The sequence below is a fragment of the Lagenorhynchus albirostris genome, chromosome 10 (genome assembly GCF_949774975.1).
Source record: "Lagenorhynchus albirostris chromosome 10, mLagAlb1.1, whole genome shotgun sequence".
In the NCBI taxonomy this organism is placed as follows: domain Eukaryota; kingdom Metazoa; phylum Chordata; class Mammalia; order Artiodactyla; family Delphinidae; genus Lagenorhynchus; species Lagenorhynchus albirostris.
The window spans coordinates 98949824-98977673 of record NC_083104.1 but is presented as its reverse complement, the minus strand read 5'-3'; the positions used below and the strand labels follow the sequence as shown (position 1 = coordinate 98977673).

Below are 27850 nucleotides of genomic sequence, written 5' to 3'. Positions count from 1 at the left end.
TTGCACTGCAGGGGACCCAGGTTTGAGCCCCGGCTGGGGAACTAAGATCCTGCAAGGCATGTGGCACAGCCAAAGAAGAAAGAAAGAAAGAAAGAAAAAGGGAAACGCATTCATCCTGCACACTGAACAAATGCTCTGTCTGCCTGCAACTGTATTCCACAATGGGGGAGAAATGCCTTTAACGAGAGGGTCCTCTTATTCATGTGATTGGACACCTGAAGGTTTGCCCTTGACGTGATCACATGGGAGGGACAGAATGGAGCCTTCGGCAGTGGGTTTTGTTAAGTGCAACTATCTTGCTCACCTTGACATGATATTCCATTTTACACCCCATTTACCTGCTCAAATCCAGGTCAACCTGATACACATTACTCTCAGTCTTAAAACATAAGACAGAGGTACATGGGTGCAGTATTTCTTGAGTCATGTGGGTAAACGAGACCTGTAACAATGTCAAATAGGTAACCGGGGCTTAATGAGATTGGTCAGCACTAGTTTATGTCTTCTGTCTACCCCCTGGTGGAGGGATTCATTACTAGTCGGAGCCAAAGAAGGAAAGAGAAAGAGAAAAAAGCATGAATTATTTCCTGAATATCTATTCAGTCCCTCCCTCAATCATCTGGGGTTTGTTGTTTATACGAGATTGCCAGCTCCACAGAAGGGGAGCTGAAATCCATTCCTTCCCTTTGAGCCTGTGCTTTCCTGGAAAAAGAAGGAGCAGGACAGCAGCAGGAGGGCTCTGCCGAAACTCTTCATTCTGAGCTGAAGGGCCCATCGCTCTGGGTGCAGAAAAAGAAAAAAGAGAATGATGAGCTTTGCTGCCCTGGCAGGTCTGGAATCCTTCCTTTGGCTGTGGGTGATATCTAATGATTCAGAGGAAGTACTGTCCATTCTTCAAAGCAGACCTAGCCAATTGTGTAATGTTTATTCTGAGGCACTGGAAGAAGCCAAAAAAGAAGGGAGGTTGGGGAGAAATTCCTTCCTTTGCAATGATCAGCTTACACCCTGCACCACCAGGTCTGATTACCCTTATCTTTTCTTGCGTAACGACAGTGTTATGACTGCACAGAAGTGACCAGACTTCAAAAAAAAAAAAAAAAAAACTCCAGCCACAATATTTGACTCTATGCCTCTGGCGGTAAATCCCTTACACTGGCCACACGCTGCGTGAGAAGCTATTTCCTTTGATTTACTCATTTACCAGTTCTCACCTCCATCAGGTGTCCCCTGTTCTTACATTAGCGAACGAGGCGAAGAGAAAAGTCTGTTCGACTCACAGACATAGAGAACAGACATGTGGTTACCAAGGGGGAGGGGTGGATTGGGAGTTTGGGATTAACAGATGCAAACTAGTATACACAGGATGGATAAACAACCAGGTCTTACTGTATAGCACAGGGATACATAGTCAGTATCCTGGGATAAACCATAATGGAAAAGAATGTATACATATGTATAACTGAATCACTTTGCTGTACAGCAGAAATTAATGCAACATTGTAAATCAATTCTACTTCAATAAAATTTTTAAAAAAGAAAAGTCTGGGGCTTCCCTGGTGGTGCAGTGGTTGAGAGTCCGCCTGCCGACGCAGCGGACACGGGTTCGTGCCCCGGTCCGGGAAGATCCCACATGCCGTGGAGCGGCTGGGCCCGTGAGCGCCCATGGCCACTGAGCCAGCGCGTCCGGAGCCTGTGCTCCGCAACGGGAGAGGCCACAACAGTGAGAGACCCGCGTACCGCAAAACAAATAAAAAAAAAAAAAAAGAAAAGTCTGTTGGTGTTGCATCATCCCTTTCATTTAGGCAGATTTCATCTAATGTAAATACCCTTTCATCTCTTTTTCTCATATTGCATACTGATTTTAAAAATTTGTTCTTTTTAAAAACTAGGTTTTTAGGGGCTTCCCTGGTGGCACAGTGGTTGAGAATCTGCCTGCCAATGCAGGGGACACGGGTTCGAGCCCTGGTCTGGGAAGACCCCACATGCCATGGAGCAACTAGGTCCGTGAGCCACAACTACCGAGCCTGCGCATCTGGAGCTTCTGCTCTGCAACAAGAGGGGCCGCGACAGTGAGAGGCCCGTGCACCGCGATGAAGAGTGGCCCCTGCTTGCTACAACTAGAGAAAGCCCTCGCACAGAAACGAAGGCCCAACACAGCCAAAAATAAATAAATTAATTAATTAAAAAACAAAAAAACTAGCTTTTTAAAAAACTAATATCAGGACCCAGTTAAAATTATCCAGGCACCACAATATATAGAAAAAGTAAGTATCTCTCCCACTGCAGACCCTTGTCTCCCCAGGCCTTACCTCCAAGCCAGTCATTATTACCAGCTGCTGTGTAAACTCCAGAAACAGCCAAACCCATGTGTGTGTGCATTTCCTCCTTTTAAAATGCATTTTCACATAACAATATATTTTGGAGGGCATTCCATTTTATCATCAGTAGTGCTGCTTCATCCTTTTTCATGGCTGCATTGTATTCCAGCTTGAATACATAATTTATATAACCAGTCTCATACCGATGGATATGTATGTTTCCAGTTGTTTACTCATATATGAAAAGCTCCAACAAAGACCTTTGTATACATGTCTTCACATACAAGTATGTGCACTTTAAATGCTGATAGATATTTCCAGATTGCCCTCCAAAGAAATTACATCAACTTATACCATCACGACTGTATATAAGAACGCTTGCTCCCCACTTCCTTGCCAAAACCATCTAATAATATTTACAATCTTCCATCAAATGACAGCTCTACCTGAAAAACCACACGAGATATAGGGACCTCCAAATAAACACTGGGGCCTGACACTGAGCCTTCTACCCTATCTCTTTTTTTATATCAATTTATATATTTATATATATATTTATATATAAATTTATTTATTTTTTTTATTTTTGGGTCTTCATTGCTGCACACAGGCTTTCTTTAGTTGCAGCAAGCAGGGGCTACTCTTCATTGCAGTGCGTGGGCTTCTCATTGTGGTAGCTTCTCTTGCTGTGGAGCACGGGCTTAGGCACGCGGGCTTCAGTAGTTGTGGCTCGCGGGCTCAGTAGTTATGGCGCACGGGCTTAGTTACTCTGGGGCACGTGGGATCTTCCTGGACCAGGGCTTGAACCCGTGTCCCCTGCCTTGGCAGGTGGATTCTTAACCACTGTGCCACCAGGGAAGCCCTACCCTGTCTCTTGTGAAACCAACGTCCCCTGTATAAGCCCTAATACCTAACAGAGCAAAACAAACAAGATGAAAAAACCAGAATGGGATATATGATCAAACAGACTAGCGCCGCCTAGAGGCTCCTTATTTTCAGTACTGCCAAGTTTGCAAACTACTTTGTACTGGTAATTGTGCGTGTGCTTTTTGAGGGTGGGGTAGTGAGAGGAATCCACAGTTTTCATCAGATTCTCAAAGTGGTCTGTGACTGCTGCCAAAAAAGCTAAGAATCACTGACTCAGACAATAAAAAAGAAAGAGAAAATTCAATGTGTATAAAAATCCAAGTGCCTGATTTTATGGCTTAATGTAGATAACTAAATAACACTGTAAACTTACACTCTTAATACATAAAATAATGCAATCACGCTAGAGCATTGATTCTCAAATTCTGGACTCAAAAAATTTCTAAAACACAGTTTGTCAACCAATATGGTTTTGCCAAAGTTCTATTACATTAAGTAGAGATGTTAACAACAACAACAAAAAAATTACTATGTTCTGTCATCATTTTATAAGACTATTTTAACACCCAAAAGTAGAAAAGATGTAACCTTAGAGTAAAAGGCAGTCCTTTAAATTGAATAAGTTTAACTCTTTAAAGCTCCCTACTCTGCCCCACATTTTCTCACTTCACCATCAGCCCTCAAGTCTGAATGACACACACAGGAAAATGCTGTCATGCATCATCACTGTCTGTGGGCCGGCCCTCAGAAACTACTGCTATCAGGGACCTGTTGTTTTTTTTTTTTAAACATCTTTATTGGAGTATAATTGCCTTACAATGGTGTGTTAGTTTCTGCTTTATAACAAAGTGAATCAGTTATACATATACATATGTTCCCATATCTCTTCCCTCTTGCGTCTCCCTCCCTCCCACCCCCCCATCCCACCCCTCTAGGTGGTCACAAAGCACCGAGCTGATCTCCCTGTGCTATGCGGCTGCTTCCCACTAGCTATCTATTTTACGTTTGGTAGTGTACATATGTCCATGCCACTCTCTCACTTTGAGGGACCTGCTCTTATATTCAGGAAAGTCGGGGCTCCTTCACTGTCTTGTTTTTGGTCTGTGCAGCTGAACGATGTAGAGGAAAAAGCACCAGATTTTGAGTCTTGGATTTGCCATTAATTAACTTCAGTTAAGTTACTTAATGCCTCTTTGAACTTCAGTTCTTACGTCAGATGAGAATACTAACCCCTTTCCTGCCTACCTCCCAGAACTGACCGGTTCAGATAAATAAACATGTGAGCAAGGTTTTTTGTAAACTATGATTTATGATACAACATGCAAAGTTTATTCAGCTAAAGAGGAGTGAGGTCAGGACTCAACCCCATGACTCTCTGGGGATCCCATATTCTTTTTTTTTTTTTTTTTGCGGTACATGGGCCTCTCACTGTTGTGGCCTCTCCTGTTGCGGAGCACAGGTTCTGGACGTGCAGGCTCAGCGGCCACGGCTCATAGGCCCAGCCGCTCCGCGGCACGTGGGATCTTCCGGACCGGGGCACGAACCCGTGTCCCCTGCATCGGCAGGCGGACTCTCAACCACTGCGCCACCAGGGAAGCCCGGGATCCCATATTCTTAATCATTAGGATATACTCTTTCCTAACATGATATAATTATTACTGTTATTACTACAATTCTTATATGTTTTCATTCCAACCACTGGCTGAACATACAATAGTTATTAATTTGCAAGACTTGGGCTCCTTTGATATGTTAGCAATACCTGTGCCTACAGATGCCAGCTTTTAGTCTAATTAACAAAGGATTTGCTCAGGAAACATTCAGTTTGATTTCTTTTTATCTTCAGATATTAACCTTTGTAGATAATCGTAAGACCTATTAGGCAGAACCACTCGGCTATACTGCTAAGAAAAGGCTGAGCATTACTGTACTCAAACTGAACTTATCTGGTGAAAATGTAAAAAATGGGATGTAAAATTAGAAATGTCAGGTCTTTTGAGCAGTGTAGACACTTTACTAAATCTTCCATAAATTACAGGTAGGCATTAAAACAGTAATGTGAGGCTTAAAACAAAACAGTACGTGAGCTCGCTGAAGGCAAAAGATCATACTCTAAGGGACTCTCTGGTATACTATATTTTTCTCATTCATTCAATTTTGTGATTATCTAGAATAAAACACTGTTGACTTTTTCTCTTAATCAAGACAAAATCATCTCTAGTTAAAGCTGACTGTAGCGTTGGTAGGTCAGAGAGGTCAGGTAGGTGAAGAAGGTCAGGGAGGTCAGAGAGGTCAGGGAGGTCATCAGGGAGGTCAGGTCCACAGCAGGGACGCCAGGGCCAGGGCACTGGCAGCAGGATGGGGTCTCCCAGCAGGGAGGGCGGCACTGAGCGCCCCCCATTTGTGCTGCCAGCTGTGCGAGGTGGTGACACCCAGGCCAGCATCCTCCCACGTGGCCCTTCTTCCTGTTCTTTATTCCCCCAGTGCGGGGCCATGTGACCTCACGCCTTCCTTGGTGGCGTCACAAGCGGAGTCCCAGAACTGCCCCCCTTGCCACCCACACTGCTGAGAGCCACACCCTCAGCCCCATCCGCCAGCTCGCCGGCCTTCGGGATCTCTGTGGCCTCCAGCCTCAACCCTCTGCCCAGCTTCTGAGGTCCTACAGAATCAGCGTCCACCCGATTTATCCCATCGCTGTGCCATTACTTCACCAACGCGACCTTACGTCAGGCATGAAGAGGACTTCACCTTTCTTTAGCAGACACATTGCTTGTACTTCTTCTCCTCTCTGGAATTTTCTACCTGCTCCCTCTGCAGGGTCACATAATACAGGGTATATAGGCTTTGGAGTCAGACAAGAGTAGGTATGAATCTCACTCACATTCTTTCTATATATATTTTTAAAACATTTATTGAGCAGGTACAGTGTGTCAGAAACCGCCAAGTTCTTCGTCTCATTAGTTTTTTCATCACACTAAATCTATGAGGCAGCTGTTGTTATTGTCCCCAGTTTACAGGTGAAAAAAATCTGCAGTTCAGACATTAAGCATAGCCAGTCGGTAGACGGGATGGGATACAAATTCAAAAAGTCCTGGAATTCAGAGCCAATAACCTTAACCGCTACTCATTAGCAACCCTCTAGTTATATGAGCTTAAGCAAGCTATGTAACCTCTCTAATCCTTAATATTCTCATGTATAAACAGGGATATAAATGTCTACTCAGCAGGATTAATGAGATCACGTATACGACGCTACTATCAAAGAGCCTGGCGTCCAAAAGAGGCTCCTAAATGTTTCTCTCTCTCTTTTCTGTCCAATGACATTCCCCTCATCTTTTACATCCTGCCTCTTCCATGAAGGGTCCTTGAAAGACGGAATGAACTGCGTCAGCCCACCGTGGTCTCTTCCTCCTGTACAACCCAAGAGGTCTAAAATTTAGTTTCAAATTGTTTTCCAACCATTTCATGTAAGTTAGTTTTTGTTTTTTCACCTGAAGTCTTTCATAAGTAGCAGCCACATATACTTCAGTTACATCCCCTGTTCTCTGCAAAGTACATCGCAAGAACGAGATAAATGTGGACTGGATTAGCGATGCAGCCCCTGGATACAGTCTAAGACAGATTTCGCTTTAGAAAAATTTCATTCTGTATTTCAAAGTGCTTATAAAAACGGTATCATGGTAAATGCAGATTCTTAATCTATTGTTTATCCAGCACGACGGGTAAAAATGAATTGAAAACGAACAAACTGGAACTTAACTGATACATCTTACTGAACTGCTATATTACCAAGGAAATCATGTTGATACTAGAAAACATTAATAGCGTCCATCCTTAGATATATACCGCAGCCGTTAGGATTTAAGTGTTCCATCCATGTGTTGATTTTTCACAGCTGGTGATTTCCCTCTGCGGTCGTTAGAAAGACGATGAAGGTAACTGGGATTTATAGAATTGGCTAACTATTGTGTTAAGCCAGTCCTGGGAGTGAGCCAAGATAAGAAGCCAGAAATGACTCCACTGATACGAACGAGAGCCAAACAGCCAAGGCAACTGACTTAAGGCTCCAGACACGGTCTATTCTCCGTAAGCTCCTGAACTATGCCTAAGACCACTGAAATCCGGCCCAGCAGACGCCACAGAAGGAAGAGGGTGCCAAGACCTCGCCTGGCCCTTTTCCACCTGCAGGGCCTACCTTAACCACCTCCCAGAACTGCACGTGGCTGCTTCCCGTCCATCACCACGTGAGGGCCCAAGTCCTCCTGTCAGGCTTAGCTTCATCCTGGACCCTTCGCTAGACCTTGAGTTTTACCTGTTACCTTTTTACCAAAACAATCTGACCCATTTCCACCTACAGTTTCTCAATTTGAGTCTCTTGACTTGAACAGCGCTGGTGGGAGTCAAAAGGAAAGTCCACAGTGTGGACATGTGGACTTCAGGAGCCGGATGGAGGGTGGTGTGGACATGTGGACTTCAGGAGCCGGATGGAGGGTGCCAACTACACTGTCAAGTAAGGGCCGGGCTAAAGGGAAAGATGTCTTAAAGGAAGAAAGTCTCAGGTTAGCTATTTCCACTATTTGTGAAGAACTGGCCAATTTCTGATACAATCAGAAAGAAACAATTTTAAATGCCAATTTCATACTACGTTTTAAAAAGTTATCTATTTCCTTAGAGAAATATGTCAAACACTTTGACTTGATGTATCTGAATGAAAAGACACTAAATCAATACCTAAGCTTCCAGGCAGCTAGAGGATTTATGAAACCCAAACAAGCGGCCTGAAGACAGTCTACGTTTCTGTGACAAACTTCTGGAGCTTCTATAACCTCCCTGGGTAATTACAGTGTCTCAGGTTTCTCTTCATTCTGCTGACTGTCCCTCCCAGTGACACTTGCACACAATATATTATACCTTTTATTTAGTAGGGAGGGTATGTCAACACAAAGTCAAATATGCAGATGAAATTCAAAGCAGGCAATCTCCTGGAAGTTTTCAGAGTTTTACAACTGGCATCCTACATTGGCAGCCAAATGACTGTGCCCAATTTTGTCTCAGGATGTGAAGAAAACCTATGTGTGCATCCCTGATGAAATAATTTGTTGCAGTTTTCCTTCACATGAAAATTCCAGAAGACAGTGTCTAAACCTTTCATCCTAATCACTCCTTTCTGCCATATGCACATCATTAGGCTACCTGGGCGATGCCTGGATGGTTAAGGGTCACAGAGAAGAAGGCTCTTATTATGAATATTTACCAACCCATATTTAAGATAAAGGAGCCGCAGGGTTTAAAAAGCTCTCACACTACTATAAAACATGTAGCCTCATTCTTGCTAGAAAGTATACATTTCTTGTCCAGAAAGTCTGAAACAGAAGTCTCAAATTCTCTTTAGGAGTAAAAGGAAACAATGTCATAAAATTAGTTCCAGAAACTGCAGGTAATCTCTAGGATGGTTCCCATAAATGGACAAAAAGGAACCCATGGCCATCCTCTCACAAGTACAGGGGTCCCAAAGCAAAGATAGACAACTCACCCAGCCAGAGCCCCTCTCAGTAACGCCAAGTGGGTAGTAATTCATTTCTGCTGGTCACTGGGTTCCAGTGAAGGAAACTGAAATGTCATACCTTCATTCACAACACTGTCTCATGGAATTATTTTTTCCGGATTCCTTGGGAAGTTAAAGTATTTGAGAAGAATATCAGGAACTGTTGTTTCAGCCTGTTTTGTGAGTAGATAATCGCCTTCCAACTCCATTATTGCAGGAAATGATGTGTATGGCATTGTTCCTAGTGGGGAGAGCACTGCGTTTCAGCCAGACCCGTACATGCTTATTAAACAAAACAAGAGCGTGCAGCCTAAGTCACTTCGCTGAACTCAGACTTTTTGAATCTGGTCTCTAGATAAGAGACTGGCCCCAGACAACCTACCCACATCCCAATAACATGCTTTTGAAAGGGTGTAAGCAAAACTTGTTTTGAGAAATGAGGAATTTCACCAATACTACTAAATGTGGCAAATGAATAACTCCAATAAATTAAGTGCTATCAAAATGGGTTCAGCAGAGACCTATGTGAAAGGCTTGATTTTTCTCTCATTTGGGTCTAAATCAAAGACCAGCCTGGGAACTAGAAGTAAAACACATTTCATCCTGAGAAGTACCTATGAGTCTGTGGAATATATTAGCTGGTTTTCCTGACATGTGACATCATTTGTGGTACCAGCTGTATGGATGTGCCATCTAAGGGTTTAGAAAACTAGTATTTCTTTGGCTTTAATATGTATTTTAGGATCACAGGAAGCAGTCTGATCTAGCTAAGTGCTCCAAGAAGAGAGAGCTGCTATGGACTTCTCTTTAAGAAGCTTAAGCTACTTATGATCACGACCTATCAACCTTTCTATGGGTGGATTACAAAGAGTAAGTTCCTAAATGGACATCTAGAAGAGATGGTGATGATAATACAACTGTTATAAAAGCAAACGTTAAATACAGCACTTATACGTCAGGCTCTGTTTAAAATATATGACGTAAGTTAACGAAGTTAATCCTCAGAACAAACTAGGTAGGTTTGGGTACTTTTACGACCCATATTTTACAGATGCGGACAGTGAGGCACAGAGAGCTTAGGTAACTTGCCCACGGTCACCTAGCTAATAAGTAGCAGAGGTGGAATTTGAACTCGTAGTGGACACTCTTACCCCTCAACTATCCCACCTCTGGGAACCTCTGGTGGTTCTCAGACACTTCTGTCCGATTCAGTTACGATACAATGATCTTATCTCCTCTTCATAGAGATTATTATTTGGATGGTTTGGTAATGAAATGAGAAGCACCAAACATTTTCTGGTTAGAGTCTAAATATTTTTAATAGAAACACCATAGTTCTATTATAATTCAACTTTAGTTTCCAGTAGTTTCTGTAGAGAGATTTTATTTTCCCCTGGAACAGTATGCTGCAGTGCTATATATGATACTTCAATAAAGAGGAAACTATTTCTATGGAATGTCTAATGCCTAGCATTGTCATTCAAAAGCTTAAGGATCTTTAAAAGATTTTTAAAAATCCATTACTAAATGTAGAATTAAGTTTAAGAAATACCTCAGTTCTTTCATATTATACCTTAAAAAAATCAGGTGTAAAGAAATACAGGTTCAAAGACTATAGCATATCTATCCATCCATCCATCCATTCAATGAGTAAGTCCCACATGCCAGGTACTGGGAATATAGAATGGATAAGGCAGACAAGGTTCCTGCCTTCATGGGCTTATGTTCTAGTCAGCGAAACATTAAATACCAATGGGAGGGTGCTATTTAAGGCTTGAGTGGTCAGGGAAGGCCTCTTGGAGGAGGGAGCGTTTGAACAGAGAGCTAAGGAAAGAGAGGGAGGGAATCTCGGTGGGATCTGAGGGAAGAGCACGTCAGGCAAAGGCTCCCAGGTGGAAATGAGCTCAGGTGTGTTTGAAGATCAGCAAGAAAGCCAGCGTGGCCAGATGGAACTAAGCGAGGTGTACGGGGAGGGAGATGAAACGTGACAGCAACAGGACCTCGCAGGCCATGCAAAGGGGCTTCGATTTTATTGAGCGGGAGAGGGTGTCATTAGAGGGTTTAAGTCGGTGAGTGACAAGATCTGCTCCGTGCTTTCTAAAGGATCCATGGCTGCTGCGTGGAAAATGGATTGGGTAGGGCTGGGGGAAGCAAGAGGATGAGCAAGGAGACGGTAAGAACCAGCGGTGCACGGAGAACACCGCGGTGGCTGAGACCAGAATTGCAGGCGTAGAGGTGGTAAGAATTGGTGGTTAGACCCGGGATAACGAAGGCAGAGCCAAGTTGCTAACTGATGGATTGGATGTGGGGCGTGGGGTGAGTACTGATGCCTGGATTTTGACCCAAGCAACTGGATAAACAGTGGTGCTGTACACAGAGCTGGGAAGCCTGGGGGAGCAGGTCTGAGAGGAAGAGGCAGCAAGATCTCTTGAGACACCGAAGTCTGACGTACATTCTAGAGACCTAAGTGGAGGTGCTAATCGGGCAGCTGAATATATGAGGGCGAAAGCCAGGGCTGGAGATATAAACTGGGTGTCGAGAAAAGCATGGGATGGGGCTGCAGGGAAGAGAACAGGCTGGAAATCTGAGGCACAGCAACAATCAGAGCCTGGAAGAGGAGGCCCACAGAGGGGAGAAGGCAAAGCAGGACTGTGTGGCCGTCAGGGACCCAGGTGAAGACAGCGTCTCTAGAAGGAGGGAGGGATCAACTGTGTCAGCTGCTGATAGAGTAACATGAACCGAGGACCGAGCACTGGATTTGGCCTGACGGAGGCTTCTGGTGACCTCGGTAAGAGGGGCTTCAGTGGAGGAGCGGTACTGAAGGAGGGGCTGGGATGGGCTCAGGGGAGAATACAAGGTAAGGTAAGTTCTTTCCAGGCATTCTGCTATAAACGTGAGCAGAGGGGCGGAGCAGCAGTTAAAGGGTAAATGTGGAGCCTGGCGGATGGGGGGCGTCCCGGGTTTAGGAGGCAGTTCTAACACGCTTGTAATATGTTAAATGAAGGATTTTGCATAATCTTTTAAGTTTTTATTTTTCATCTTCTAAAAAATGGAAATAAAACTAGTTTAATTGATTATAACTAATGTTTGAAACATGCATTTTTCTTCTGTACACAATTAATCAAAGTTTTGTTTTGTTTTGTGTTTAAGATACGATGGGGACCTAGACTTGGCTCAGCCAGTCCACTGGCCACAGCAACTATGCATATTGCCTCTTACTTTTCACTTGCTGTAGCCTTGAGTTTTCCTTTTCCAAACACTTAAAAAGGAACTTGTCCTTTTCTTTACTAAAATCGAATCTAGGTGGGCAATGGAAACCAGACCTCACAGGTGCGTCACCCGCCTCCCCCTTGGGGCTCTCTCCCCTCTCCCTGCTGTCACCACCAAGCATGTTTGAGACTGGGGGTCAGCTCCTTCCTTAATTCCCTCCACACAGCGGAGATCATGTTGGAACATTAAAAAAAAAGGGTTTCACTAAAGACTGGGGGTCACAAAATGTTAAGAGTCACAAAATATAACCAGATAATCTGGTTTATAAAGCGTAACTCACTCAACTTTGGCCCAGGCCCTCCTACAAAGACTCCCTGACCACCTCCATACGAGGCAGAGGTCATCTGTAACCCCTAACCACTAAGGCTGCTATCAAGTGTGCCTAGACTTCCGAAATTCCAGATGAACAGGCATTTAAAAACATTATGGGGACAGGAGGGGAGAGAGAGGTTTCCACACCTGCCTGGTCCTAAGAATCACCACTTTTTCGGGTGATTAACATTAGGAATGTCCACACATTCCAGGATTCAAGTGTTGTCTTACTGTGTCCCTAATGAAATACCTCCATGAGATGATAAGAGAATAAACCCAGAATCGATACACACAAACACGTGTATCCGATACGGACGAGAGGAAGGCGTTTTGTCATCCTCTCCGGCGTGTAGACACCAGTGGGACCCGGCACCTCCAACAGCACTGACTCACTTCATGGTAACCCATGTCTGGGATGGCGGGATCAGTTCAGGCAAGAAAGAAGAAAAGAAATGAAAATAAACCCTGGGGGCTGCTCCCCCCAGCCCCCGTCACTTCTCCAGCCCCAGTGGAAGCCTATGGGAAGCAAACTCACAGCCAACTGGTCGGCTCACAGGACGTCCCACCTTAAGAGGGCCAGGGACAAAACGTTAAGGGAGCTCACTGAACCTGCAAATGGAGGTTCCTTTTACCCGGTGGTGCGTTTAAAGAACTATCACTGTCACCTAAGTACGTTAAAAACGTGTGTGTGTGTTGGTGGTGAAGAGGGATGCTTCTCTTCTCTCATCTACTACTTAATCTCAACAAGTCATTTAAAAAACTTGAACATCTCTTTAGCACCAGATAAGAAACGGTGATACTTCATTGGGAAGTGGGATGGAGAACTTTCTGTTTCAAGGCAGTAAGTGTAACAACAGCAAGGAAAGCAGACTGGAGAGAGGCCGGAACTGGGGATGAGGGAGGATTCAGCCTCTACCAAAGAAGCCTCCCTTCAGGAATGGATTCTTCCACCCCCGTTCCTACCCGGCAATACTGCTTCCAGAGCTGCAGTCCAGCTCCCACAAGTTGAAACTCTAAATACATCTCTCAAAAAAAAAAAAAAAAAAAGGCCTTCAATATAGTGGCTGATTACTAGCTTACATCACTGGTCCTGCTGCTGGTACTATAATACTTTGAGACACAACAGTCTTTGTGGCTAGAAAAGCCTGATCACTATGTACATCATTGTTTCTATCTGAAGATTCATTCCCAAACAGATATCTATTTGGTAATTGGGAGTCACTGTGTTTTCCAAAAGATGTCAACTTTCTACTTTCACAGTATATAGTTTATCTTAAAAGCTTTCCTGAGAGAAATAGCAAATATTATAAGCTAGGTGACAGACCAGAAACCTGATGGTGTAGACTAAAAATAACAGAACATGTTCATCTAGTCTTTATCTTCATATTCATCCACTGTGAAACACAAATGTAACAAAAATAGCAAGGGTAATTCAAACCTCACTTAATCAAACTCATTACTAGCCTTATACTATGGAGAGAACTTCTTTTTTTTTTTTTTAACACACAGCACATGTTCTAAGCATGGGATAGAGAACAGCACAAAACACATTCTTTGTCCTTGAATAACTTAATCTTCTGGGAAAGGAAATGGGAAATCCTTAAATAGGCCTAGCTGCCTAATAAAAGCCCATAGTATTTTCTCACTAATGTATAAAAGCAAAATATTTACCTAAAAGATAAAGATATCTTAACATCTTTTTGATCTTCCTAATAGTGATGCTGTTCTCAAAAGCAAAAAAATTCAGTCACTTGGGCTAACAATTATGATTATATATAAAAAAGCAACAGGGCTGATTATCTAAATTTTGTTGTCATAAGAAATATAAACAGTGCATAGACATACCTATATATGGATGTTAAAAATTCTCACAATCTTAAATTCCAAACTGAGATCTTCATCGCTATCCCTGCCCTGTCTAGACTAGGAATTGCTATTTTCAGTCACATTCTCAAAAACCCGCGCGCAGGGTAGCAATTTCCTCTATCAGTCACACATCTGAGTCTATAGCGCAACCTTCCTGTCACACTGTCATTGTGACACACAGTCTCATTAACCTACAGGCTATGCACAAATTAATAAAGTTGGAAGTGATGTGAAAATTGTCTAAGTGATGTTAAGTCTGTAAATTTAGCGATGGAAGCATAACTGAAACTTAGGTCTTTTGACTCTCAAACAAGTGCACTTTCCAATTTCCAGTCTTCTCTGATATTTTCAACACCAAAGAAGTCTAGTAATTATTGTATGAACTTGCCAGTATTTTCATTTGCGTTTTTGATAAACAAGGGCAGAAACTGAGCCTTATGCATTTTTAAAAAATCCCTACAATTTATCTAGGAATACAAAGTGGCTGGACCACAGGTGCTTCATAAATGCTTAATGCACTAAACTGAACCGGATATTCTGCCATTCTTCTCACTCTCCAAATCCTACTGAATTCAAGTTTTATCTTTATTACTAATGATTCTTTGATTATAACTTACAAAGATAGTTCCTACTAGGAATTCGCTTAATCATAAACTGTTTTCTTGCTAGAGCATCGTCTTTGATATGATACTGTGTAATACTATTGTCCTGGTTTTTCTATTTCGTTATTACATGTGCAAAACTGATCATAAATTCCATTAAGATGGAGTGCTATTATTGACTATAGTTCTCTTGGAATACAATCCAGACACAGCACAATGCTTCGATGAATAAATGTGTATGAAATTCTACTTTGGCTTCCATAGTTGGTGGGAAAAAGATACCCTGACAACCAGCTCTTTAATTCCTACTATTATTTTCCACCAATTACCGTATTTTTGTCTCTAAAAATTAATTTAGAAGTTATAAAACTATAATTTGGAGGAAAGGACCAAGGTTTTTTTCCAAATCCATTTAAAAACATTATGGGGAATGCACTGTTTCTTGACTTGATTTTGGCTACACAAGATGTAACCTAATGAATTGTGTACTATTCTACACTTCAGGATAAAGTCCAAAGCCTCACCAGGGGTTTTTACTGTACTTTTACTGCTAATAATACCTTCACATCAATAATATAATTTATAAATCTGTATGTATGAAACATGAAGAAAGTTAGGAAAAAAATAACAATTCTCAAAAGTACTCCTAACCCTCCAGGGATACTATATATATGCTTTCTTAAATTTTGACATTTTTGCTCAGGATATAACTCACTTTCATTATTTCTTACACATTTTTGTTCACAGATGGTATGCACCCATCTACATAAAACTGCTTAGTGGGGAAAAAAAAAATCTGTTATCACAGTGACACCTGCTGGTTTTTAGCTACAAATTTTAGATCCCGAGTAAAAAACAAATTCTTTAGCGTCAACATTTTTCTTAGTAAAATTAAATAGTTTCCATCTTAATAAATTATTTGACGTATAATTAATTTTAAAATAAATTTATTCAATATACAATGGACCGCATAAGGTTTGTGTGTGTGATCACAACCTCACTGTAATTTTATGAACTATTTTTCTAAAAAAGATACATCTCCAAAGCTGCTTAAGCATTTCAGAGTACATGAAATTAAAAAAAAAAAAATTTAACTTATGGCTTTCTATTCAGATTCTCTACAAATTCTGTTTTAAGGGACTCACTATAGAAGCCTTAAAAATATTTACAAAATTGCTTCTCTGAAGAACTGTAATTTAAAAAATATGGACGATTTCATAAAAGTCAAGAATTTGATCTAGAATTCTTTTCTTGTGATGAGAACTTTAAGATCCGCTCTTAGTACTTTTCAAATATACAATATTGTTAACTACAGTCACCATGCTGCACATTACATCCCCAGAACTTATAACTGAAATCTTGTATCCTTTGACGCCCCCCAACCCATTTTACCCACACCCACCCCTGCCGCTGGCAATCACCAATCTGTTGTTTCTATGAGGTTTTTGTTTGTTTTAGGTTCTAAATAGAAGTGACATCATTTAGTATTTCTCTTTCTCTGACAGATTTCACTTAGCATAATGCCTTCAAGGTCCATCCATGTTGCAAATGGCAGGGTTTCCTTCCTTCTCGTGGCTGAGTAATATTCCATTGTATGTGTATATATACACACATCACATCTTCTTTATCCATTCATCCACTGATGGACACTTAGGTTGTTTCCATGTCTTGGCTACTGTAAATAATGCTGCAATGAACATGGGGGTACAGATGATCTCTTCCAGATAGTGATTGTTTCTTTTGGATATATACTCAGAAGTAAAACTGCTCGATCATATACCGGTTATAGTTTTAATTTTTTTGAGGAACCTCCACGATGTTTTCCATAGTGGCTACACCAATACAATCCCACCAACAGTGTATAAGGGTTCCTTTTTCTCTACATCCTCACCAGTACTTGCTATCTCTTTTCTTTTTGATGACAGTCATCCCAACAGGGGTGAGGTGATATCTCATCATGGTTTTGATTTGCATTTCCCTGATGATTAGTGATGTTGAGCATGTTTCATGTACCTGTCGGCCATTTGTTTACCTCCTTTGGAAAAGTGTCTATTCAGTTATACAAGTTCTTTATATTTTTTGGATATTAACCCCTTATTACATATACAATTTGCAAATATTTTCTTCCACTCTGTAGGTTACCTTTTCATTTTGTTGATGTTTCCCTTGCTGTGCAGAAGCTTTTTATTTGCTATAGTCCCACTTGTTTATTTTTGCTTTTGTTGCCTTTGCTTTTGGTTTCAAAACCAAAAAATCACTGCTAAGACGAATGTCAAGGAGCTCACCCCCTATGTTTTCTTCTACTAGTTTTATGGTGTAAGATGGAGGTGTCGTTTCAACCTTTCCATGTGGCTGTCCACTTTTCCCAGCACCATTTATTATAGAAACTGTCCTTTCCCCACTGTATATTCTTGGCTCCTCTGTCATAAATTAACTGACCATATACATATGAGTTTATTTCTGGGCTCAGTTCCATTGGTCTATGTTTTTATGCCAATACCATACTGTTGTAGCTTAGTAATATAGTTTGAAATCAGGAAGCACCTCCAGCTTTGTTCTTCTTTCTCAAGATTGCTTTGGCTATTTGGGCTCTTTTGTGGTTCCAAACTTCAGTATTGTTTATTTCTGTGAAAAATGCCATTGAAATTTTGATAGGGATTTCACTAAATCTGTAGATTGCTTTGGGTAGTATGAACATGTTAACAATATTAATCCTTCCAATCCATGAGCATGAAATATCTTCCATTTATTTCTTTAATATCTTTCATCAATATATTGTAGTTTTTGGTGTACAAATCTTTCACCTCTATTTCTAGGTATTTTACTCTTTGATGCAATTGTAAATGACATTGTTTTCTTAATTTCTCTTTTCAATCATTCATTGTTAGTGAATAGAAACACAGCAGGTCCTTGTATATTGATTTTGAATCCTGCAAGTTTACTGAATTTATTAGTTGTAAGTTTCTTCGGTGGAGTCTATGATAAACAATATCATAGAAGTAAAACTCTATTTGCAGATGACACTGACTTCTCTTACAGTCAAAAGTTTCACTCATAAATAATACCTCTACGGAGACTGGAAGTGTTCAGATTGAAAGCCTATGTGTGACAGAAACAAAAAAGAGAATTCACAATGTATATTGGAGGCATTTGTGATTCCTCCAGATTTTCATGAAACCTTGGGTTTAATACCACAAATCTACTTCTATCTACATACTCATAATAGGAACCTGGGATGTTTTCACAAACTATATACAACAATGTCCTAAAAAGAAAAAAAAAAAAAGAAATCCAAAATGAAATATACAGATAAGAGTTATACAGGTTCAAAATGAGACTGCTATACTCTTATTTGCTTTTGTTAGCTCATGAATAGTAAAAAGAATCCAATAGAAATAATGGAAACAATCAAATTAGTTCACAGATAATAATAAGAAAACAAAATAGAAAATATTGAATATTAGGCACAATGACTGAAAGAAAAGGTATCATCCTTGATACTAGAATATGGACAAGGTCTTTTGGGAGGGAAATTTGAATATAATAAAAGCAACATATACCTAACATACCTTTCTGAACAGAGAAATCTCCAATAGCTACTGAACACCAAAAATGCTAGAAAAAAATTTTAACTGTATTTATTTTTACTTTATTATTTTTTTCTTATTGGAGTATAATTGCTTTACAATGTTGTGTTCGTTAACTGTATTTTTTATTCATGGCCAAGTTCATCGCAAATTAATGAAAACAACTGAAGGCAGATTGGGAAAAAGTGAAATTCTACAGGATAATTTGGCTCTGGAACTGATGACTGTCCTAGGTCCCCATCCCTGTGGCCTAGAAGAACCCCAGTTTTAAGGACCTGTGCCTGCATGGGGGCAGGAATCACGGTCTGGGACTGTGTTAGTCTGCTTGGGCCACTGTAACGAAACACCACAGATGGGGTAGCTTACACAAAAGAAATTTATCTTCTCACAGTTCAGGAGGTAAGAAGTCCAAGATCAAGGTGCTGGAAAATTCCATCCTGTTTAGGCCTCTCTTCCTGGTTTGCCGATGGCCACCTTTTCTGCTGCGACCATATGATCTTTTCTCTGTGTGCACGTGGAGAAAGGGTGCTCTACTGTCTCTTCCTCTTCTTATAAGGACACCCGTGCTATCAGATCAGGGTCCCACCCTTCTGACTCCACTCAACCTTAATTACCTCCTCATAGGCCTTGTCTCCAAATACAGTCGCACTGGTTAGGACTTTAACGTATGCATTTTGGGGGACACAATTCAGCTCACAACAGGGACTGAGCTGGACTGCAGTACAATTGGTGAATCCCCAAAGGGCACCACTCTCAGTGAGGGAACTAGGAAAACACCTAAAGTTTCTCTTCTTTATTCCGAGTAGAGCTGTGAAGGATGAAAAAAATCTCTAAGAATGTCTTATCACAGCCTGACACTGGCATACATTTGAGGAAGAAATTCACACTGCCTGTGAGTAAGTGTCTGTGAGTACACACACACTGAGTGACAGGGTGGGAGTGGAGGGAAACTCAAGGTGAAAACTGACTTCGAAGTGGTCCAGGGTTAGAGGGCCATAAGAAACAAAATGGAGGTCCTAGGAAAAAAACCCAAAAACCAAAAAACACAAAACATACCAAAAATTCCCAAAAAGAAAGTTCAGAGGAATGTAAACTCACAATGAAAATTCACTGATCACATCAGAAAACAAGTCACCATAAACTTGTTTCAGACAAAACAACAAACTATAGATTCAGATTCACAAAAAAGGAGAAAAATACAGAAATCATCATATGCAGAATGCAAAATAAGTACATTTAATATGTTCAAAGAAAAGAAAAAGAAGGAATAATGGAACTACCCCAAATGACCAAGGAAGTTTGAAGAAGAACCAAACAACACTTTTGGAAATGAAAAAAATATACCCATAATTAAAAACTTGATAGGTTAAATAGGTTAAAGACAGTGAGAAAACAGATTTAAACAAATCATCCAGAATTCAACACATAGAGACAATGAGATAGAAAATACGAAATGGAGATAAAGCAATATGGAGAACAGAGTGAGATGGGAGCACTTAAGTCTAACTTGATCTCCTAAAGGAGAGAATCCAAAGAATGTAAAGGTACAATATTCAAAGAGGTAAAAGTTGAGAATTTCTCATAATTCATGAAAGTCACTAATTCTCAGATTCAAGAAGCTCAGTGAATCTGAATAGATCAATGAAAAGAAATCCACAGTAGACATGCTGTAGTATAATGACATTTGATTGTAGAATGCGAAAGATAAAGAACTTAAACATAACCTGAAGGAGAAGACAGATTATCTACAAAGGAATACTGATCAGACTGACAAATGTCATTTCAGTAGCAACACTGGAAGCAAGATGACAGTGGAACAATATCTTTAAATACTGAGAGAAAATAACTGTCTATCTAGAACTGTATACCCAGATAACTTTCAAGGATAATAAGCAAATACTGACTGTAAAAAATAACTGTTTTTGGAGTTAAACTGAGATAAAACTAAAATTCTAGACACTTATTAGTTAAGGGGAAGCAATCACTTTGTTCAGAAGTCTAATATTCAAATAAGAGTAAAGACATAAACTTTAGATTCTGTTAACTATGCAAACTAAATTTCATGGTAAGCACTAAAAAGATAAAAATTGAGTTTTACCTTTCAAACTAGTAGAGGAAAATTGTAAAACAAAACAAAACAAAACCAAAACTCAGTGTGGAAAAAGAAAAGAAAAAAAACCCAAAGGCAGTGAGGAAACAAAATGGTGGGACAAAAAGCACAGTAAGATGGTACAGCAAATCCCCTACATGTGAACAAGTTCCATTCTGAGAGCGCATTTTTAAGTCCAATTTGTTTGTAAGTCTGACAAAGTTAGCCTAGGTACCCAATTAACACAATCAGCTACACAGTACTGTACTGTAATAGGTTTACAATACTTTTCACACAAATAATACATAAAAAACAAACACAAAAAATAAAGAAAACATTTTTAATCTCACAGTACAGTACCTTGAAAAGTACAGTAGTACAACAGCTGGGATACTGGGGCTGGCATCGAGTGAACAGGCAAGAAGAGTTACTGACTGGAGGAGGGAGAGGAGGTGGGAGATGGTAGAGCTGAAGGATCGTCAGCAATAGGAGACGGAGGGCAAGCTGCAATTTCACTCATGCCTGACACTGATGGCACAGGTTCTGGTTCCTTGCTGGATTCAATTCTACCTACCCTCCTGTAAAAACGATCCAGTGATGTCCGGGTAGGAGCTCTCTTTTTTTTTGCTGTCACAGATGACACGGTAGCACTGGATCGCATTCTGAATGGCTGCTGCAACCCTCGTGTACCGTTCTACATTCGGGTCCTGTGCTCAAAAACTAACAGTGCCTCCTCAAATAAAGACAATCCCCTTGTCATTTCCTGTGTTGTGAATCTCTTCTGTTCTTCTTCTTCCTCTTGTCTCTCTTCGTCCTTTCTCTGGGCCTCCAATTCTGTCAGGTCTTTATTAGTAAGCTCCTCGTGTTGCACAGCAAGGTGTTCAATGTATGAAAGACATGTGAACTAGCTTATGTGATTGGACAGGCGAATGCGCGTTCGCATCTTTGAAAATTCGCAACCTGAAGGTTCATATGTAGTGGACTTACTGTATAAATAAATCCTAATATATTAGTAATTTCAACAAATGTAAAATGGATTAAAGTCTCCAGTTAAAAGATAATTAGATAGAAAGAAAAAAAAATCCAGTTACAGTTTTTAAGGGGCACATGAAAACATGATATAAAGGTCCAACAGAAGAATAAAGAAATATATACCCTACAAATTATGAACCAGCTGGTGTGGCCTGTATAAATCTCTCTTTTAGAAACAGATTTTAAAGCAATATAAACTGATACAAAAACATTACTAGAAATAGAGGCTGTGACTACAAATATAAGATTCAATTCTAAACTTGGAAGATAATTCTAAACTTGTATGTACCTAATAACAAAGCTTCAAAATATATGAAATAAAAACTGAAAGAATTACAGGGAGAAATCAGAAAATCCACTAGAGTAGGAAATTTTAACACATATCAGAATCTGGAAGATCAAGTAGAAGAAAAAAAGAACAGTAAAACAGATAATTTAACCAACACAATTAACAAGTTTGGTCTAATGAATACCCAACAGTTGGAAAATATGCATACTTTTAAGCACTAACACAACATTTACAAAAACTTAGCATATTTTAGGTAAGATGGCAAATCTCAACAAATTTTAACATCTCAAGTCTTATATGAATCTATCCTTGGACCACAATCCAATAAAAGCAGAAATCAATAATAAGAACAGAACTTAAAAATCTACATGTTAGGGCTTCCCTGGTGGCGCAGTGGTTGGGAGTCCGCCTGCTGATGCAGGGGACACAGGTTCGTGCCCTGGTCCGGGAGGGTCCCGCGTGCTGCGGAGCGGCTGGGCCCGTGGGCCTTGGCCGCTGGGCCTGCGAGTCCGGAGCCTGCGCTCCGCGACGGGAGAGGCTGCGGCGGTGAGACGCCCGCGTACCGCAAATAAAAAAAAAAGCAAAAAACTACATGTTAGGAAATGGAAAAAAAAATCCACATATATAAGTCAAAAAAGAAATCATGATGAAAAATAAAAAATACTTAGAATTTAAAAACAAATATTTCTATAGCACTTTAAGTTGACAAACATTATTTCGTTGGATCATTAGAAACTAACCCTGTGAGGCACACAGAATCCATATTCTCTCTGCTTGACAGCACAGCAGTAGAAACGCTGTATGTTATGTAACGACTAAAGCTACTTTTTATATATAAATAAAACACATATCAAAAGTGATTTAAAAACTGGGAAATATAAGTGAAAGTGTTCACTACTAAAAATAGTAAAGGGAAAGAAAAGCAACCCTCTCTTTTAGAAGCTATACTGAACAGCTAAGAAAGTCACAAAGAAAGAATTTAGTATCAATGTTTAAAGCTCAAAAAGTCCATTAAATCATTTTGGTTTAAGAAGTCTCTTAGATCCTCCTGTAGTATATACAAACTCATATGGTAAAGTATTTATTATTCATATGAGATGAACAAACACTGTCAGAAATCTTTGCACAAGTTGAGGAACCATTCCTGCTCACACAAAGTCCTGATCTCCTGGTTCCAGCATCTGTTCAATGGTGCATTGGCAATTAATGGCTCTCCCAAAACTGCCTATGGTACAAAAGGAATTTTCATTTAAGGTTCCCCTCCCTTTTCATGTGTGGGATATTTTGGGAAGTATGTTTTCTTTTTCCTTCCACTGAAAGAGAATTAAGAAAATTCCAACATGCCTGAATGTCAGCAAGTGCTCTTTTTCGTCCAGGTACCGGAGGATGATGGATGAACCTGTCAAGCCTACAGTAGCGGACAGAGGGAGTTGGCAGAAGTTCAGTGTTACTGAAAGAAATCTCAAATACTTATTTCATCTCCTCTATTAACTTTAATCACATTTTCAACATGCAGCCAAGAATGAAGCTTTGACAGCAAGCCATAAATTTACACAAGCAAGCATTGTCACTTTTCTGCAGTAGCAACACTGAGATAACACAAGAGTTGAGTATTTTCTTTCTTGTGCCTTTCTTTACTGAAGAGCAATAAAAAAAAAAAAAGACCTGAAAGCTTTATCCATACCTCAAATTCATTTGTCATAAATCTCTTGAAATTACTGCATTTAATTCTGCTTGGTTTATGGCAAATAAAAAATCAACTTAGTTCCTCAATTAGATTGGTAAATGCAGATTTTTAAAGATCACAGTGATGACAGAACTGGTACATGTTTCATCTTAATACACCTGCTGATGAGAACAGACATTAAACACTAAAAAGGATTTACATTTAACACGGATCATTTGCCATGTGGGCAAATACTTCTGGTGTACTCAGAGCCAGAATCTTTATATGGTTCCAGAGGGACGCCTTGGCAGATTTTGCTGATTACTCATTAAACAGCTGAAACATGTATAGACATTATTTATCTTACAAAGCTTACCCACAGCAAAACACACGTAAAAATGAGGTAAATCTATGGGCAAGATTATGGTTCTTGGAAAGGTTAAAAGTCAACTCTATTTTTGGTAAGCTTTTCCTTGTGAGCACATTTTAAAAGCTGAAAATATGAAGTGCTGGAAGGCCACAAACTTAACAAGCATGTCTTGTCATCCAGTGAAACACGGCACTACGCTGCCATGCAAAATCTGCAACTTCTCCTAACAGGCCAATTCAGAGACCAACGTGGCTCTCTTTGAAGAGCAGAGACAAAGTTTTGACTCTCTTCAATGTGGTCTCTGCTCCCAGGACAGTTGTTTCTCAGTACATTACTCATGGAATAACACTGTACACACTCTTCCAAGAGGCTCTGACAGGCAGCCACCATATCGGCCTTCTGAGCCACAATAATAAAGTAACATTAACCCTGCATAAGAATGAATTAAATTACTTTTCTAAGAAGTCTGTATTTACAGTTCTCCGAGATAATCAATGGAAACTAAGACCAATCCTCATTAACAAAGAGCGTGTTTATACCATTTTCCTCCTACTTCTCCCCATTTAGAGATACAGGCAGATACAGGAAATTAAAACTGGGAAGATGTGGCATTCTTCTTCTAGGAAACAGCTAAGACTCCGGTAGCAGTTTCTTTTTTCTGCAGAAGAGTGACACTGAATACACTGCTCAACTTGAGGCAGAGGCTGAGCGGTTTCTGAGGGGAGGCAGTATTTTCTCATCAGTCTGTCACTGTTATGGCTCAAGTTCTCCAAAGGCTGGGTATTTTGCCAGGCCCCTCTCCATCTTGGCGTATTGTTCTTTCAGCCTCTCCATGGCTGTTCTGTGCTCTTCGTCCACTTCAGCCTGTTTGCTGTGTTGTTCTTTCATGAAATCCTCCCACTGCATTATATGCTGTTTCTCACTAGCTATTAAATGGTCATTACGCATCTGAGAAAAGAAAATTTGAAAGTCATGGGACGTTTTGCAGACAATTAGTTTTCTATGCAGAGAGACAAATATTTTGATATTTGCTCACTACAGTGTAACAATCGGCTTATAAGTCACAGTGACAAAACTGCTTTATAGTTTTAATGTCCAACAAGAACATGACATATTAGAAACATCTAAGGCTTCTCTTACTATGCCCGAACATGGGCATGCACATTTCTGAAATTTCAAAAATGTCTAGTATTTTAAAAGACAGAATCAAACGTAATCCAGGTAAATTTTCATACCTCTATTTCTCCACAAATTCCATTTAATCGCATATAATTTAAAATTAAGTTTAAAGAATACATGCCAAAAGAATTGTTATTTTAAGAAATTAAAATGCATGTCTCACATAAAATATTTTTGGCCACATTAAAAGAATCACAGATTATTAATCACTGGAAGACAACTCAAGAACTCTCTCTTGGTTCAGTTCCAAAACTTAAAGCAAATAAACGGCAAAAGCATCTGTGTCAAATATCTAAGTTCATCTTGAGATGTCCCTTAGTATTTCTATATGAGGACAAATTTTTTCTTTTGAGTAACACAACAATAAAGATGAAACAATATATAAATTAAAAGGCATAAATTTAATATAATTTATTATCTTTGAATAGGTATTGGGTTGGCCAAAAAGTTCGTTTGGATTTTCCCGTAACATCTTACAGAAAAACCTCAATGAAACTTTTGGTCAACTCACAAAGAGCTAAATACAAAAAGACAGTATAAAAAAAACTTTCTATCTCTGCCTCAGTATTCTACGTATGTGTCTAGAAGTTTTGCCACAGACTAAGTCCTGTTTAAAAAACAAGCGCTGTGACAGGTGCAAACCATCAAAACCTACAAAGCACCAAAAGGCTTACTAATCCCAGAGCTCTAATGAAAGCAGGAGGACACCTGGTTACTCAGAATACTGGTAACTCAGATGCTGAGAGAGCTATCAGGAAAAAGATGGAAGCCGTGTTTTCCCGCCACCCATAATGCCGCCCATTATCTTCTCTCTCATCTGGGCCATGATGAGAAGAAGCAAGGTGGAGAAGCCATGGTGCTCTAAGCATCTAGGAAAGGTGTATTTCTGCTAGTTGTTTTGTATATCTTATCTACTTCTGAGGTTACAGGATTCTCATTTTACAGATGAAGAATTAAGGCTTAAGAACACTAAGTTTACTTCTCCATGGTCACTGAGCTACTACATTGTAGACTCAAACTTAGGACTTGCTGACACCCAAACCTATGGCTTTTCTATCACGAAGTGCAAATCAGATCTTTCCAAGGAAGTTTTACATAGATGGCTAAAGGTCTTCTGCAAGACAAAAAAAACTACTGCAAGAGTTTTTTCTGCCAATCTGATCTAAAGTTCCTCAGCACCAAGGCGAGAGGTTAGAAGTGAATCTGAAGTTTCAGTTATAGTGAAACATTCCCCTAAAATATGTCCCGCAGACCCATGTGATCTGAGCAGGCAGTACAGTGGTGGGGAGAGAGGGTTAGGATGGGGTTTGCTGATCCAGTAAGTTTGGGAAACAGGTTAAACAAAATTCAAAACATTTCTTCTTAACCTTTCGGCCTCATGGACGGTAATTCTTCAAAAGATGAATGAAACATGAAGAGTTCATTAAATTCTTTTCATGGAACTTTTACAAAACTATTTATTTTAAGAGAAAAGTCATAGAGAAGAAAAATGCAAATGAATTTCATCAAAATGATGCCTTGCTTTGGCTGAAAATTAATTTCTAATAAGTACAGAGGATACTAACCCTGCATGCTCAGAAGTTGTTTAACAGATTAGTCTTCTCTTTTTAATTGAAGCACTGTCATTAGCTTGGCTGACCCTGTGATCTGTGCCATGAGGCAACAGCCCAGGTTCGACTTCCCACCAGGCAGCATGTTGCCATACAGCTCAACAGAGAAAAATGAAGATTTGGGAAGTGGATAAACCTGGTTTCAAATTCTGGTTCACCTGTTACCAGTTGCATGACTGGCCACGTTAAATTTTAATTTTAAAATGAGGAAAAGAATATTTACATTCATAAATAAATCTGTATCATGTCAAGTTCCTAGCTCAGTGTCTACAGTGCTTAATAGAAGGTAAGCATTATTATACAGATATGAGCAATGCATTAGAAGGCAGATCAAACCACTTTTAATCCTCTTCAATTTAGGGTTTTAAATCTTTAATTTTAATAATCTGATTTTAGCAACAGATTTTTATAATTCAAACAATACAAGGCAACTCGAATAAAAGTAATAGTTCTCGCCTCCCAATCCCATACTCAACTCAATCTTCCCGTGATTCCACCATTTACCATTTGGCTGTAAGACAAGACTTTAATTAAGACATTGCCAAAGACCAGTTTCTCTATTTTGTAGCTTCAGAATACTATTACCAAAGACATATACATCCAAGTAGCTTTTCATATGACACGTATCACTGCTTGGCCTCCTAGTCCAGGTGAAAAGAAGGTGAAGACTGACAATTCCCTAACCGAGTTGAAAATCTAGTCTTGCTTTCATATCAAGGAGTTTTGCAGACTTGTGGTTGCCAAGGGGGAAGGGGGTTAGGGGAAGGAATGATTGGGAGTGTGGGATTAGCAGATGCAAATGCGCGCGCGTGTGTGTGTGTGTGTGTGTGTGTGTGTGTGTGTGTGTGTGTGTGTGTGTGTGTGTGTGTTGGATAAACACCAAGGTCCTGTGTAGCACAGGGAACTATATTCAATATGCTGTGAAACCACAGTGGAAAAGAATAGGAAAAAGAATATATATATATATATGTATATGTATAACTGAATCACTTTGCTTAGGCAGAAATTAAACACAACATTGTACATCAACTATACCTCAAGAAAATTTTTTAAAAGAGGTCTGGAAGCCACTCTACTTTATCTATCCTTTCTCAGTCTCCCACCTTTAATAACAATAACTGCTTTGAAATCTTGCATTCTCCACAATTAGTAAGGAAAAAAAGGGAGGGGTAGTTTGTATATTCCTGTACTGACAACACTGTAATCTTTACCTACAAACAAAAGTCAGCTACCAGAAAATAACATCTA

The 27850-nt window shown here is 39.9% G+C and overlaps 1 protein-coding gene across 4 annotated transcripts in view; it reads right to left on the bottom strand.

Annotated features, from left to right (window-relative positions):
• The window catches only part of BLOC1S5 (biogenesis of lysosomal organelles complex 1 subunit 5), a 103616-nt gene that overhangs the window by 40875 nt on the left and 34891 nt on the right, over window positions 1-27850 (bottom strand). Inside the window, exons 5-6 of one of the 4 annotated variants that reach the window (XM_060163722.1) lie at window positions 23118-24761; window positions 20783-21438 (exon numbers count right to left, since the gene is read on the bottom strand). The exons of the other annotated variants lie outside the window; for them this stretch is intronic. Of the exons in view, the coding sequence (XP_060019705.1) occupies window positions 24567-24761 (195 nt within the window). The 3' untranslated portion in view covers window positions 20783-21438; window positions 23118-24566. Of the gene's footprint in view, window positions 1-20782; window positions 21439-23117; window positions 24762-27850 lie in introns of those variants that run through there. 4 annotated transcript variants of the gene reach the window in all.